Source organism: Sturnus vulgaris, chromosome 2, assembly GCF_052056855.1.
Source record: "Sturnus vulgaris isolate bStuVul1 chromosome 2, bStuVul1.hap1, whole genome shotgun sequence".
Taxonomy (NCBI): domain Eukaryota; kingdom Metazoa; phylum Chordata; class Aves; order Passeriformes; family Sturnidae; genus Sturnus; species Sturnus vulgaris.
This window is the reverse complement of record NC_142244.1, coordinates 48,083,581-48,096,806: the sequence shown is the minus strand read 5'-3', so window position 1 is coordinate 48,096,806 and position 13,226 is coordinate 48,083,581. Positions and strand designations below refer to the sequence as shown.

General features: G+C 42.1%; 1 protein-coding gene across 3 annotated transcripts; it reads left to right on the top strand.

The window, feature by feature from the left end:
* The first annotated feature begins 1,145 nt into the window (after positions 1–1,145).
* EEF1AKMT1 (EEF1A lysine methyltransferase 1) lies at positions 1,146–12,234 on the top strand. 3 transcript variants are annotated; one of them, XM_014877635.2, is made up of 5 exons: positions 1,146–1,218; positions 5,199–5,348; positions 6,205–6,287; positions 6,939–7,219; positions 9,038–12,234. In XM_014877635.2, the coding sequence occupies exons 2-5, from the start codon at positions 5,202–5,204 to the stop codon at positions 9,163–9,165; spliced, it is 639 nt and encodes a 212-aa protein (XP_014733121.1). In that variant the 5' UTR covers positions 1,146–1,218; positions 5,199–5,201; the 3' UTR covers positions 9,166–12,234. The 3 variants fall into 3 exon arrangements, with proteins under 3 accessions (XP_014733121.1, XP_088015607.1, XP_088015608.1); XM_088159481.1 differs by lacking the exon at positions 1,146–1,218 and adding an exon at positions 4,707–4,751; XM_088159482.1 differs by lacking the exon at positions 1,146–1,218 and having other exon boundaries at positions 5,208–5,348; positions 6,128–6,287.
* The last annotated feature ends 992 nt before the right edge of the window (positions 12,235–13,226 follow it).

Sequence of the window (13,226 nt, the reverse complement as noted above, 5' to 3'; positions counted from 1 at the left end):
GCAAGAACTTTAAAAGACAAAGTGGGTAATGTGAGATCCAGACTGCAAAGAAGTCTTTTAAACCAAATGAAAATGTCCACAGTTCTCTACTGTCATGAAAAGCCTTGTTTCCACATGAGGGAGGTTAAAAAATGTGGAGATCTGAAGGAAATTTGGCATATCCCCATATCCTGTGGTGGCAAGAAAATTTGACTATCTGCTGCTTATGTAAACTGTGCTGCAAAAATATTTTTTCATTAGTTTAGTATTTCACTGGGCAGTGAGATATACTGCTTCCAGCTCTGGGGTCCCCAGCACAAGGACATTACCCCATTGGAGCAAGTCCCAGGGAAGAATACCAGGATGCTTAGAGGCAGGGAATACTTCTCACATGAGAAAAGCTTAAGAGAATTGGGATTATTCCGCCTGGAAAAGGATTTGGGGTGATCTAATTGTGGTCCTCCAGTACCTGAAGGGAGCCTACAAAAATTATGGAGATAAACTTTTCACACGGAGGAATGGCTTCAAACTGAAAGCAAGTCTGTTTAGATGAGATACTGGGAAGGAATTCTTTGAAGTGATAGTGGTGCAGGCACTGGAACAGGGTGCCCAGAGAAGCTGTGGATCATCCCTGAAAGCGTTCAAATCAGATCGGATGGGGCTGGATAGCGGAAAGTGTTCCTGCCCATGGCAGTGGGGTTGAAACTAGATGGTCTTTAAGGTCCTTTCTAACCAAAACCATTCTATGATTTTATGAAGTTAAACGAGGAAGGTATTTTAAAACTTGCTATCTTTTGAAACCATCTAAGAATGGGCTCGACTTCTGTTTGTATGTAAGAAAGCGAGCTTGAACACAAGTGGAAAGCCTGGGCAGCAGACCCAGATGTAGAAAACCAGTTTGGGGCGCTGGGCTGCGGCGCAAGGCCGAAGCTCGCGGCTTCTGCACACTTGCATCGAACTCCACGGCTGCCCGTGCTCTCCTGGCCTGACACGCTGGGTGCCCGTGGCTGTCTCGCCCCCCAGCTCAGACTCCTGTACCTGTCAGCCATCCCAGCGCCTACGGAATTCCCGCTGGCGGCACCGGCCCAAAGCTCTCCCGCCCGGGGCTGGGAGCTCCGCCTGGCCCCGCCCCCGTTCCGCGACCAGCAGGGGGCGCGCGGGTCCCGCCCGGCGCGGCGCGCGCGGCGCGGGGGCGGGGCCTGTGGCGAGCTGCGCGTGCGCGGAGGGAGCCGGCGGGCGGTGAGTGGCGCGAGGGGCGCGCGCGTAGCACGGGCCATTCGCGCGCGTCCGCCGGTGCCCGCCGTGAGGGCCGCGGCGTCCCTGCCGAGGGAGCGCCATTATCGCCCTCCTCATTGCCCCCTCACCTCCCCTTCAGCGTCCCCCTCATCGCCCCCTCACCGCCCGACCCCGCTGCGCCCCGCCGGCGATGGCGGCCGAGGCGCGGTCGGGCCGGCCTGGGTCGCCCCGGGAGTTCTGTGGCTGCAGGGTGCCCTCCAAGCGATGCACGGCGGAGGGGACAGCAGGAAGGGCCTTTTCCGGGAACCGCCCGTTCCCGTCAGCCACGCGTAGGGAGGACCGGCGGTCGGTCCCGTGCCCTCCGTGCTTACTGAAAAGGATGGGAATGGAGCTGGCACACATCATATTTCCCTTTGCTTGAAGTAGCTAGCCACCAGGCCTCCTGACTTTACTCTGCTGATCCAGTGCAGTTTGTGCGTATTTGGTAATCCTCTGAGAGCTTCCCTTCTATGAACTTTCTGTGTCACTTAGGCGCATTGTGAAATTCCGGCTTTTGAGGTATGAGGGCACAAATCCAAACATTTAGTAGCTTTCCAGTCTGTCAGACCAAGATTTCTCTACCTTCAGGCAGGTGGTTGCAGCCCCTTCCAGGTGGTTTTCATTGCGGCTGCACACCACTGGCCAGTTTTTCTCGGTGTGTGCTATAAACGCCATGGATGCTTGTCTCAAAGACTGACTTGGGCAGCTTGGAAAAAACACAGACAACTAGATTTAACTCAATTTCGTGCTCTTTGTCTTTTGATCAAGGTTACTCTTAGAATAAGACCTTTTCTGAAGTTGCACATGTGCTTTTTATATTCTTGGTAAAAGATCTAAAGGGCTAACACTGTCGTCTTCCTCCTTCCCAACGATGAACAGCATGGCTTTCCAGTTGTATTTCTCTTCCATGGTCTTTTAGCCGTCTTTTCTACTGTTTTCTTATCACCTGTTCTCCACATGGTCATAACTACAGGTGAAATAAATGTACTGGGGACCAAAGACTGTTATTTTTTCCATAGTGTTTCTTCTAACTTTGAGTATTTTTTCCCTCTGTTTTAGAATTTGGCTATATAAAAATAGACTTTTCATACATGACCACCAGAAGCTATTGTTCCTACAACATCCTTGTGTGGACAAGGCCTTCGAGTCTCCTGTGCTGCTATTATCTCTCTTAATTTATTTTGGGGGGTTTTTTGGAGAGCATTCACTCTGCAGTGATGACATTTGTGTGAACAGTGTATCAGCTAATAAGAGAGAGATTGAGCTGTGCACAGGGGAAGGGACTAAGGAGTCTGCAGGGACCTCTACCCCTTTCATCCTACCTGCTGCACTGCAGGCCACATGGTGTCATTCGTCACCTCATTTTTCCTGTTTTATGGATAAATCTGGCCCTTTATGGACCAATGGCATTCAAATTTGCCATTTTACCCTATGAACACAGCCCTGCCTGTTCCTGTTCCATTCTATCTGAGGGAGCTTACCTCCTTTTCTAGTGTTTTCCTTTAGGTGAACTTTGACTTCACCACGAGTATTACTTTTCTAAACCTTATGCAGTGTTCTTGAGCTGTTCTTGGAGGTCTCATTTCCCCATATGTGGCTTTCAGAGCGCATCTGGACAGGGCATGGCCTGCATGTGGAGGGACCCAGGGCCTGGGGCAAGCAGGGACTGGTCAGCTCAGGGGCCTTGGGAATTAAGAGTGTAAAGATTCCCAAGTGCCAGTGACGCTGTGGGTTTCTGTGCTTTTTCCCATCCTCCTGCAGAACTTCCAGGGTTTCTTCTGGACTTGAGAGCAGTGAACTTTCTGGAAGGGATAATGAAGGGATTTCAAACAGTAGAACTTTCTCCCTTGAAGGAATTTACAAGTCTTGTACACATAAACTCACTTTAAGAGTTTTCTGATGTAGTTCTTAGGCATGAGAATATCTTCATGCTAATAACCTGAGTCAGTATATGCATTCAGGAAAATATATTGAATTTTGGAGGCATTTGTTATATATAGGTGTGCATAATATTTCTACCATATGTTCTGAGTTACTTCTCCTTGCAAAACCTCACAGTTAATTACTTCTTGGTTCCTAAGGCTTTAATTTACAAACCAAAAGGAAGGCTATAAAAAAATCAGCTAAAAAACTATCAATAGATAAAAGATGTCTATGGCAGTATGCCTTTTCATCTTCTGAAACAATGGCAAATTCTTCATCAGCAACTTTATCTGTGAAGGTTTCATTTCACAGGCATGGATTTAGTCCTTGCAAATGCCAGTATGGGCTCACTGAACAGAAAATAAAAAAATTTCAACTTTTGACTTAAAAACTGGATCTTTGCACCTGTTTCAGTTTCTTAGTGTCAAAGCATAGATGTATTCTTGCTTAGGGGGTAATAGCAAACTAGGTTACTGTATATATCAGTCGGGTAATAAAAATAATGTTTGTGAGTTAAGGAGTGATTGTAAATTTCTACCATGTCCTATCAAAAATAAATTGTTGTATAGGACCTAAAATGGGTCATAGTGTTGTGTATTGTTAGAGCATTGTGGCTAGAAACTCTGTTACCTGTCTGGACATACAGTCATTTCCATAATAAATACTTTAAATAATACACAATTTAATAATGTAAATATTCTTGAAGCATTTGTGTTTTGTTCAATGAAAAACTAGGGGAAAAGTAATGATTTTGGTTTTACCAGGTAGCTTGACTCTAGAATTCTCTTGCATGAGGCTAATGCTGTAGATGGGTCTTTTGGCTGTGAACAATTCCCTGTTTGTCCAGCCTGGCCTGAGCAGCCAGCAAGTCAATAAATGATACTCTGGAAAGGCCAGGTTTTGCAGATAAGAGCTTTCCTTAGGTGTGTACTGTGTCAGAGGAATGGCAGAGTTATCTCACAGTGCCATGGTAAGGTACCATTTTCCCAGCAAGCAGGAAGAAGCTGTTTTAGGAAACGTCATCTTGAAAGCTCTGCTAGAGCAGAAGGAAGGGTGGAAGGGGAGGAGACTGCCAGTTCTGGAACTCTCCTTGTAATACAGGGAATGCGGAGAAGAAAAACCATGAGCAGCTCCACTTGAAATTACTCAAAATGTTCACTAACTGTTCAGGTGGCCGGTGGTTCTCGGTGACTTCTGCATAATGCAGGCGTATCCCTGTCTCCAGGCAATGTTAAAGGCATTGCTCGTGTGGTGGTTCTTAGGCTGGATGCAGGGAAAATGGGTTTCTTGAGAGAAGAATCTTTCTCGGTTTTCTCCAGTACTTTTCACGTGCTGAGTCCTTTCCAGCACCTCTGTTCCACGAGGTGGCACCGTTCCCTGGGAGACGCTGCTGCACTGCCTGGGCTCAGGGATGCTGCCTGGCAGAACCCACTTCAGGAGCTTTCTGAAAATGTTTGTACTTTTCCATTGGTACATACCGTGTCTTTTTGCAGCTTCCTGACTGCCTTTTTTTTTAATCTTGTAGGTTTGTGGCATTTAGAGGAATCTTTTTATGGCATGGAAGTTAAGACCAGGTGATGCTGAGCTAGAATGATGGTTTACTTCATTTGGAATCAAAATTGTGTGCCTTTTGAACATGGGGAGGAATGACCAATAACTATCATTATTTCTAGGAAGGAAGGGAATAATTTCTATAGGATTTTCCAGATCCACAGGAAACCAAGAACTGTAATGTCAACTTCCCTGTAAGAACACAAACCAAATCCGTGTTGTATAGAAAGGGAACAGTGTTGTTGCTCTTCCTGAATTCTCTGTGGAGACTTGTTATTTCCAATTGGCCTGTCACTGATTTAAGAGCATTGAAGTAGAGGCAATAAGTTTTCTTTTGTTAGGACGTTTTCCTAGTTGGCTGCATTCTTGGTGGAACTTGTTTTACCTCACAAGATTATGCTGTTATAAAAAACATTCACCATTGAAAAGGGTTAATTTAATTAATTTCTTTTTTCTTGTTGACATCTAAGAAAATGGACGATGATGATGACATTCCCCAGCTTTCATCCCATACATTGGCTGCCCTCCAGGAGTTCTATTTGGAACAGCAGCAGAGAGAGGGCATGAAGACCTCCCAGGGGTTTAATCAATATTCCATTGGCTCAATAGAAGAAGACTGGGTAAGAAACTATAAATTTCAGTGAAGCACAGATAGAGGAGTAGCCCTGACTGAGTTTCTTTTGTGGCTGAATAATAAAATGAAATTAAAGAGGGGAACACTCAAGATGTTCCTATTAATAGATGGCAACACTGTAGGGAGATTTGCTTTAGTATTAAATCTGGTTATAGTTGTTTGCTCCACATGTGCTTGAGGGGGTGCAAACTGAAAGTACATGGAGAGGGAATAAATCTGCTAACAGAAGCATCTGTCCCTCCTGGAAATTTTAACTCCAGTCTGGCATGTGATAGTAGTAAAGACTCTTCCCTGAGTCTGAGACAAACACAGTGTAACAAAACCAAGTGATCTTTCCTTTCACATCTTTTTTTTTGTGTGTGTTTATTTTGTGGATGGCTGTTTTGCTGCTTGTTTTTATTCGTGATAGACTGATTTCCGATTTGTCTCTTGGTAGGGTTTTTTGTCTTCCTTTTTGTGATCCATTCTGATTTAGTGTTTTTATCCTTTTCTTTCTTCCAATGCTGTCATTTTCAAGGTCTTTTTTCCTCTTCTGCTGAGGTAACTCAATTTAAGAGCACATAAGTAATGTGCATCTGCACAGTGGCTTTGAAATGCCTTGTCAGTGGTTTGGATTACTTGGTTTTCCTGATACTGCAGTTCATGCTTTGGAAACACAGGGTGTAAGGTACCTGCTGCATATCACTAGATTACAGAAGTAGAAGGATTGATTGGAAAACAGTCACTATTCCAGCTTTACAGTTTGTGAACTGAAGTTTTCTTCAGTTACAGCTCATCACACATAACTCTTCATAGCACAGCCAGAAGATTTGATGTTTGTAATTATGCATTATCTTTCTCAGCAACTGAGCCAGTTTTGGTACAGTGATGAAACTGCATCGTGCCTGGCTAAGGAAGCAGTCCTGGCAGCTGGAAAAGGTGGCAGGTAGGTTTTAATAATTGTATTGTAGATTTAACATGTCTTTTCTGCAAATACTTCGTTTCTGCTATGTAGACAAGAGCATGCAGTTTAGTTCATTACTTGTACTTCAGTTTTGTTCAACTGAGATACTGCAGAAGAACTACTTTGATGTAATTTAGTTAATAGTTTATACTGATCTTCCTGTTTATCATTCCACTGAATGTTGTAGGCCTGTGCCCTGTAAAAGTTTACTATGAATCTTTTTAATTTTTTGAGAAATACAAAGTGCTTCAGTGCATATTATTGACTTGTAATTATTTTCTTAGTTTTTATATAATGTTTCTGTAGAACAGATGGAAAAAACTTGGTTTTCTTCCTACTTCTATAAACAGTAATTTTTCAGTTTTTGACTGTACTTCCTTTTCTGAAACAAGACTTTCTCTGTAGTTAAGCTTAAGATCTTTATGTAGCATGGGGTTGAACATGTAATGACTTTCATACTTAAGACTTTGTTACTGTAGTAACTAATATTTAGAATGAAGGAAGAATACTTTACATTTTTGGGACTAATGTTTAAAATGTTTTCCCAAAGCCTCTCTGAGGACTGCTGTAGAGTTTTGTTGCTGTTGTTTGCCTTGTAAAATTACAATTTTAAATTATTGCGTTTTTTTTCAGGATAGCATGTATTAGTGCACCAAGTGTGTACCAGAAACTGAAAGAGCAGGATGGTGAAGATTTTTCAGTGTGTATACTGGAGTATGACAGAAGGTTTTCTGTGTACGGAGAAGAATTTATCTTCTATGATTACAACCACCCTTTGGACTTACCTGAAAATCTCCTGCCACACAGTTTTGACATTGTAATAGCAGATCCACCCTATCTGTCTGAGGAATGTCTTCAAAAGACTGCAGAGACCATCAAATATCTAACAAAAGGAAAGATTCTGCTTTGCACAGGTATAACTAATAAAAATATTAGGTCCCCCTAAGTACCTTTTTTTCTCATTCTAATGACAAACTTACATAAGACAAATACTAACTCAATAATGCTGAGTTGTCAGCAATTTAAGGAGGAATATGTATCCTAAGCTTTTAAGTACTGGAGTTCAACCTTTATTTTAAACAGAAGGCAAGTTGGTTTTAATAGTTCAAGTCAGTACTTTCTTCCTATGTGTCCTGGTTTAGGGCAAACTTGGGAGAAAACTCCCAAAGGGCCCCTCCTCAGGAAGCAAACCTGAGCAGCCCCTTCCCCAGCTGGTTCAGGAAGAAATTTCCTCAGAGAGAAGTGGAAAAAATCTGTTTATTCAACAGGCACAGCACTGCCCAGCACAAAAAAGAAACCCTAATACCGAACAACAAAACCTCTCAGTGCTGTGAAGAGATGACCAATTCAGAAAGTCTCTCTCCTGTGGGGGTAGCTCGGCTCAGTCTGTTCTCAGTCCCTCCAGCGCTGGAAAATGGCGCTGCCCAGGCCAGGCCCCGGTGGCCGCAGGTGCGAGCTCCGGGTGCTGCCCCGGGTCCCCAGTCCAGAGCAGGTTAAAATAATTCCAGGAAAAGGGAAAGAGAACAACTTTCCGTAGAACTTCTCTGCTTCAGTTAGTCAGAAACTAACAAAAAGCAAAGGAGAGCTCTCTCTGCTGTCCACCACGGTGACACAGTCCAGGAGGACGAGAGGATGGAACTCCTGTCTCTGTGTTTTGAAAACAACCGCCTCAGGCATTCCACCGCTTCTCCTCCCCCCTCCTTCACTCTCAAATCCAGCCTTAAAGGTACAAAACTTATTTCTGGGCTAAACAGACAAATGGGGATACAATTCAACATGACAAAGTCACCCCAGGACACTATGGCATTATGAATTTTACTGAATTTATCCAGCAAAATTCCAGAAATACCATTTTTCTTGTAGAAGAGCCACTCTCTATAATTGCAGTGATTGAAATCTGGGAATAGCAAACATAGGTGCAAGTTACTGTTTATGTCTTAGGCACTGAAATACAGGAGAAGGAATTAAAAAACAGAGATAAAAGCAGAAACCAGATAACTAGATAGCTGTGCTCGTGGGTCCTTCTTTAGGAATATGCACTTGCTGTTTTGAGAAGTGATGTGTGTCTACCCAAGTCATGGCTTTTCTTAAACTGCATTGTTATCTGAAGACATCCAGGAAACCTTTCCAAAAAGCAAAGGACAAAACTCCTCTATATGTACAATTTGAGAGAAGGCAACCAAGCTGGCAAAATAAAGAAAAATTAAAATAATGGGGCCATAGAAGGCCTGCTCCTTGGTTTAAGTGCACATGGCAGTCACACACACAACTTCTGGCTCTCAGAAGTTTTTCCCTAGAATGGATAGGTGGTCCTTCAGTTTGCTACTCAAAGCAGTGATTTCTCAGTGTGTAGCTGCAAAAATCACACTGTGATTTATATAAGTGAAAGAGTAGATTAATCTATTTGCATTTCTCATTGCTCCCTACCATTTAACTTCCTTGGAATGTAGTAAGAAGACTAAGTTCAAGTTTGCTTTCTGTAAAAAGGGCACTGATACCCTCTACTTATTTTTCTGAAATTTCTTGGACATTCATTTCTTTGGGATGTCTTCAATTCTTCTAGATTTATTTGAAGTTTCCCAACAGATTCTCTTGTTAAGGAAGGTTGATTTAAGCCTGCCTTCCTTAAAAAAAACGGGCTCTCTAGGTATGCATTTGGGAGGGTCTATTTAAAAAGTTCAAACATTCTGTTACTGTTTTTTCTAAATGAATGCAAATTATTTTTGCTGCAGGTGCAGTCATGGAGGAACAGGCAGCAAAGCATCTTGGTGTGAAGATGTGCAAGTTTATTCCAAAACACTCACGAAATTTAGCCAATGAATTTCGATGTTATGTGAACTATGCTTCTGGGCTGGACTGATTCTCCTAAGATCATCTAGAAATCTGCAACTTTTTCAGTCAAGCTTCTTTTATCAGTTGCACCACATTTTTCAGAGCTGAAATATTCTGAGTACTGTTTTTTGGGATAGCTGGAATCAACGTAGTGTGATAGCCTCTCTCTTTTAAACAAGTAAGCATTTGCAGTTACTGTGTTTCATATTAGGAAATGCAGACCAAGCAATGCAGGTGCTGAATACTGGGAACTTCTCTCTTGGAGTGTCATTTTAACTGGTAGCTTTTACCATTTGAGGACATATCAGTGACCTCTTTGAAGTGATTTTAGCTTATAACAGCACGTGGGTGTTTGCCTTGCAGGCATCAGAATCATCATTGCCAAAGAACTTGATACTTCTGTAGTAATGTGACCCATACATGTCCCTTAAATCATAATGTCTGATTAAATATAGTGTCTGCTTTTTAATAATTTCAATATCAAACTAAAGAGGATCTATGGGTATGTCAAATTTATAGTTAAAAGAATAGTTATGGTTTTTTTCCAGTTGCCTGGTTTTATCTTTTTCTCCTGTTCCACAGACAGCAGCAGAGCAGTAGAATAGAAGCATCTTAAAAATAATTGAATCTTACATGGCTACTGAAAAATATCATTGATAAACTCCCACTGTTTCAAATAGAAAAATGTTAGATTTTATATTCAAGGTTTGTACTATATTTCAGTCAAAATAGATGATACATTGGAAAAACTTTGCTATGTGTAAGTAGAGATTTTTGATAAGTGGAATTTTAAAGCCAGTTTTTATTAACCTTTGGATTACACTACTGAAGTATTTTTGGGTGGAAGTTAGTTTGTAAATTTCAAGGCACTCGACACTTTTATAATCTCTAAAAACAGTCTACAAAACACAAGCACTTGTTTTCATATGTCATACTGTGTAAAGGTTAACAGAAATGCTGCATCTACAAAATGAATCATGTAAAATCAAGTACTAAATTTATTTTGTGGCAGGAATATACATAACTAAACTTGTAAGGCAGTGACAATACTCACGTTTCTGCTGTTTGGATGCAGATTTTCCCCTCTGGTGGAGTAAACAGCTGAGCAGGAATAATATGGATGGATTATAACTCTCTCTCAGTGCTCAGAGAATGGTGCTGTCTGAGCTGGACACAACAGTGTTTCATAAATACCCACCCAAGCCACTGTAGCTCTCCTCTCCATTTTCCAAGAGATCTGTTTGCTTCCTAAGGCTTTTCCCTCCCCACATTTTATATCTGCTGCTTCCTTCCTGCATGTAGTGTTCCTGGGTTCCATGGTAAGAGTTTTCTTGCTCTTTCACACACCTCGGTTTCTGTCATACTGGTCACAGGTATTGCTAAAATGAGGGCAGTGCAGCAGAGGAAGTGCTTGCAGGGAGAACAGGCACCGGCCTCTCCTTTCTGCTCTGTGAGCCCAGGGCCCATATAGCCTTGCCTTTCAAACCAGATGCCATCCTTGCTGCTGAGCCAGAATTCCCCTGAAAATGACTGTCCACAGGTGAAATACAGCTGGGTTTAGTTGTTTTCCAGGAGGCTGCATCATCACTTTTACGTGACCAGTTTGAATATAAAGCAAGCCAGAATGGTAACTGCATAGCTGTTGGCACTAATCTGTACTTTAAACTGGTTTATTACCTCAGTCTTGCACTAAGCAGATGGAGACAATAAAGTAACTCATGGAACTTTGTTTTTAACTGCATAGAAGCTTCAGGTGGGACAGGTATGATTGTGAGAAGGGATGATGCTGTTCCCCTGTCAGTCACCTAAATTAGAATGTGCTGTTCAAATCAAAGCCTCACCTATTTTGCTGCTTTGCTCACTTCATTTTGGTAAATTTGTATTATTGGGCTCTCCATAGGAGAGCTAAAAGTCAACTTTGCTAACTTCATCAGATATTTCTTCAAAAGATAAAAGTGCACCAATGTGAGGTTTTGGGGAACCTCCAGGTGCCTCTTGTGCACCCACACTCTCGGGCTTATTCTCTTTTTGTGTAAAAAGCGAAGCAGATAATAGTTGCTATAAAGTTATTTATTGTAGAAGCACATCAGTCTCAAAAGCAAAAACAAAGCAGAGCAAAGCAATGGCATAAAGCAATGGCAAAGCTGCAGTGGCAAAATGCAATGGCAAAATGCACATGGCATAGAGCACCAGCTCTCCCTGATGCACGTTCTTTTATAGAAACTTTCCAAGTAGCTAAGACACAAACTCGGACCACTACGTCTTAACCTATTAGAATTCTAGTTTTGTAGCACACCAGACTATGTATAGACTACGTTCATGGCCTATCTTGTTCTAACTGAAAAATGTAAGCAATACCCTTCACTCTGACTGTTATGTCTGAAGCTGTGTTCTTGGAGCCTCTAAGGAAACACTAGCATGCTTTTCAAACTTCACTAGAACATGTACTACTTCTCAGGCATCTAAGACATTTTACTTACTAAAAGCACTTAAAACTTACTCCATTTACTTAACTTATTCATTGCATCTATTCACTTACTCATTCCATTCAAAGACTTTAATTCAATCCCTGCACTCTGATTTCTATCTGAAGAAATCAGAGAGACTCCTGACTTACTGACTCCAACAAGTTGTACCAAGAAGTTCACTTCCAAGAAAATCACTGCTTGCTTCTCACATGTAGATCAGACCTCTTTGAAAAGAGGCACTGTTGAGGATGCATAGTTATGGAACTGAGGGTACATGAAAATCTCTGCAGATGCAGTCAACACAGCAGGCCATTTTTCACCAGCTTCCCTCTTAAAAGCCTGGGGGGTGCAGGCAGCTGCCCAAGCAGAGCTTGACTACTGGCATTTACAGCCTTCATCAGTGATGAGAGGTAAACTATTTTTGTCATACTTGATTCCAAGGACGTAGCAGTTTCTGAGAAGGGTACAAGTCACTAAAATCCGTAGTATTTTAGTAGTCACTAAAATCCGTGAATTTTTGTTTTGTGCCAGTGTGATAACTTCAAGAAATAGTATGTGACAGCAAAACCCTCTTTATCTGTAATGGGATTGTGAATAAAAATATCAGTGTCAAGTAGTGACTGACTTTACCGGGGGTGTCTCATGGATGGACTTTCTGTTTGAACAGACTGTGGTGAAGTGTCAGCACCAAGCTCCTTTTCCAGGGGCATTTATGACTGCACGGTCATTTGTGCTACAGCCTCTTAAACTACCTACTCCAGGCAGTTATGGCTGTTCCCTCGTCCCAGCAAGATTAATGGGTATTTAGACTTACTGAGCACATCACAGCCTTTTTCCCTTTTCCTCCTGCTGCTTTCATATTCATGTTCCCCCATGCAATTCCATGTTTTACCTCTAGCTGTAGGTCTTCATCTATTCAGACAGACACCTTCAGGTGATGACTGGCAAGTACACCCAGACTAGCATCTCAGGCTTTCCTCAGCCTTCCTGAATGATAGGAATTTTCCAAGCTACCTTAAGCGATATTACAGACAAGAAAATAATCTCTTTACCGAGGATATTGTTCTGTGTTTTGTGGCTCCTAATATATTCCAGGGACAACCTTGTTGAAGGAAAATATTTTCCTGGCACAAGAAAAATTTTTCTCAAATCAGCTGCAGCTGCCAGATAGTTCTAGCTTTGAATTGTTTGCATTTATTGGGCCTGGAGTTGGTTCAGTGAGGCATTTCATGTCTGCCTTCTGTCAACAGTTTGTGTAGCCTTGAAGCAACTCCAGTGAACACTCCCTCCCCCATGCAAATTAAAGGCAAGGCTGCGGCAGCTGTAACCAGAGGGCTGGAAGCTGGAAAATGTCACACCACATTTGAAGTGAAACTGATATAAATCCATGATGTGATGACCTCGTTTAAAAAAAAACAATTCCAAACAAATGCAAACTACATTTAACACTCAACCTTTCCCCACGAGTAATGTGGAGAGAAAGGATATATGGAAGGATATTTTGAAGGCCAGCAAGTGTTTGTGTAGCTAATAGCTTTTGATGTTAAGTATTAACAAACAGTTGTTCACTAACAAAATATCAAACAGTTGCTCGTGCTAAAATATAAACAGCTTTTAAGAG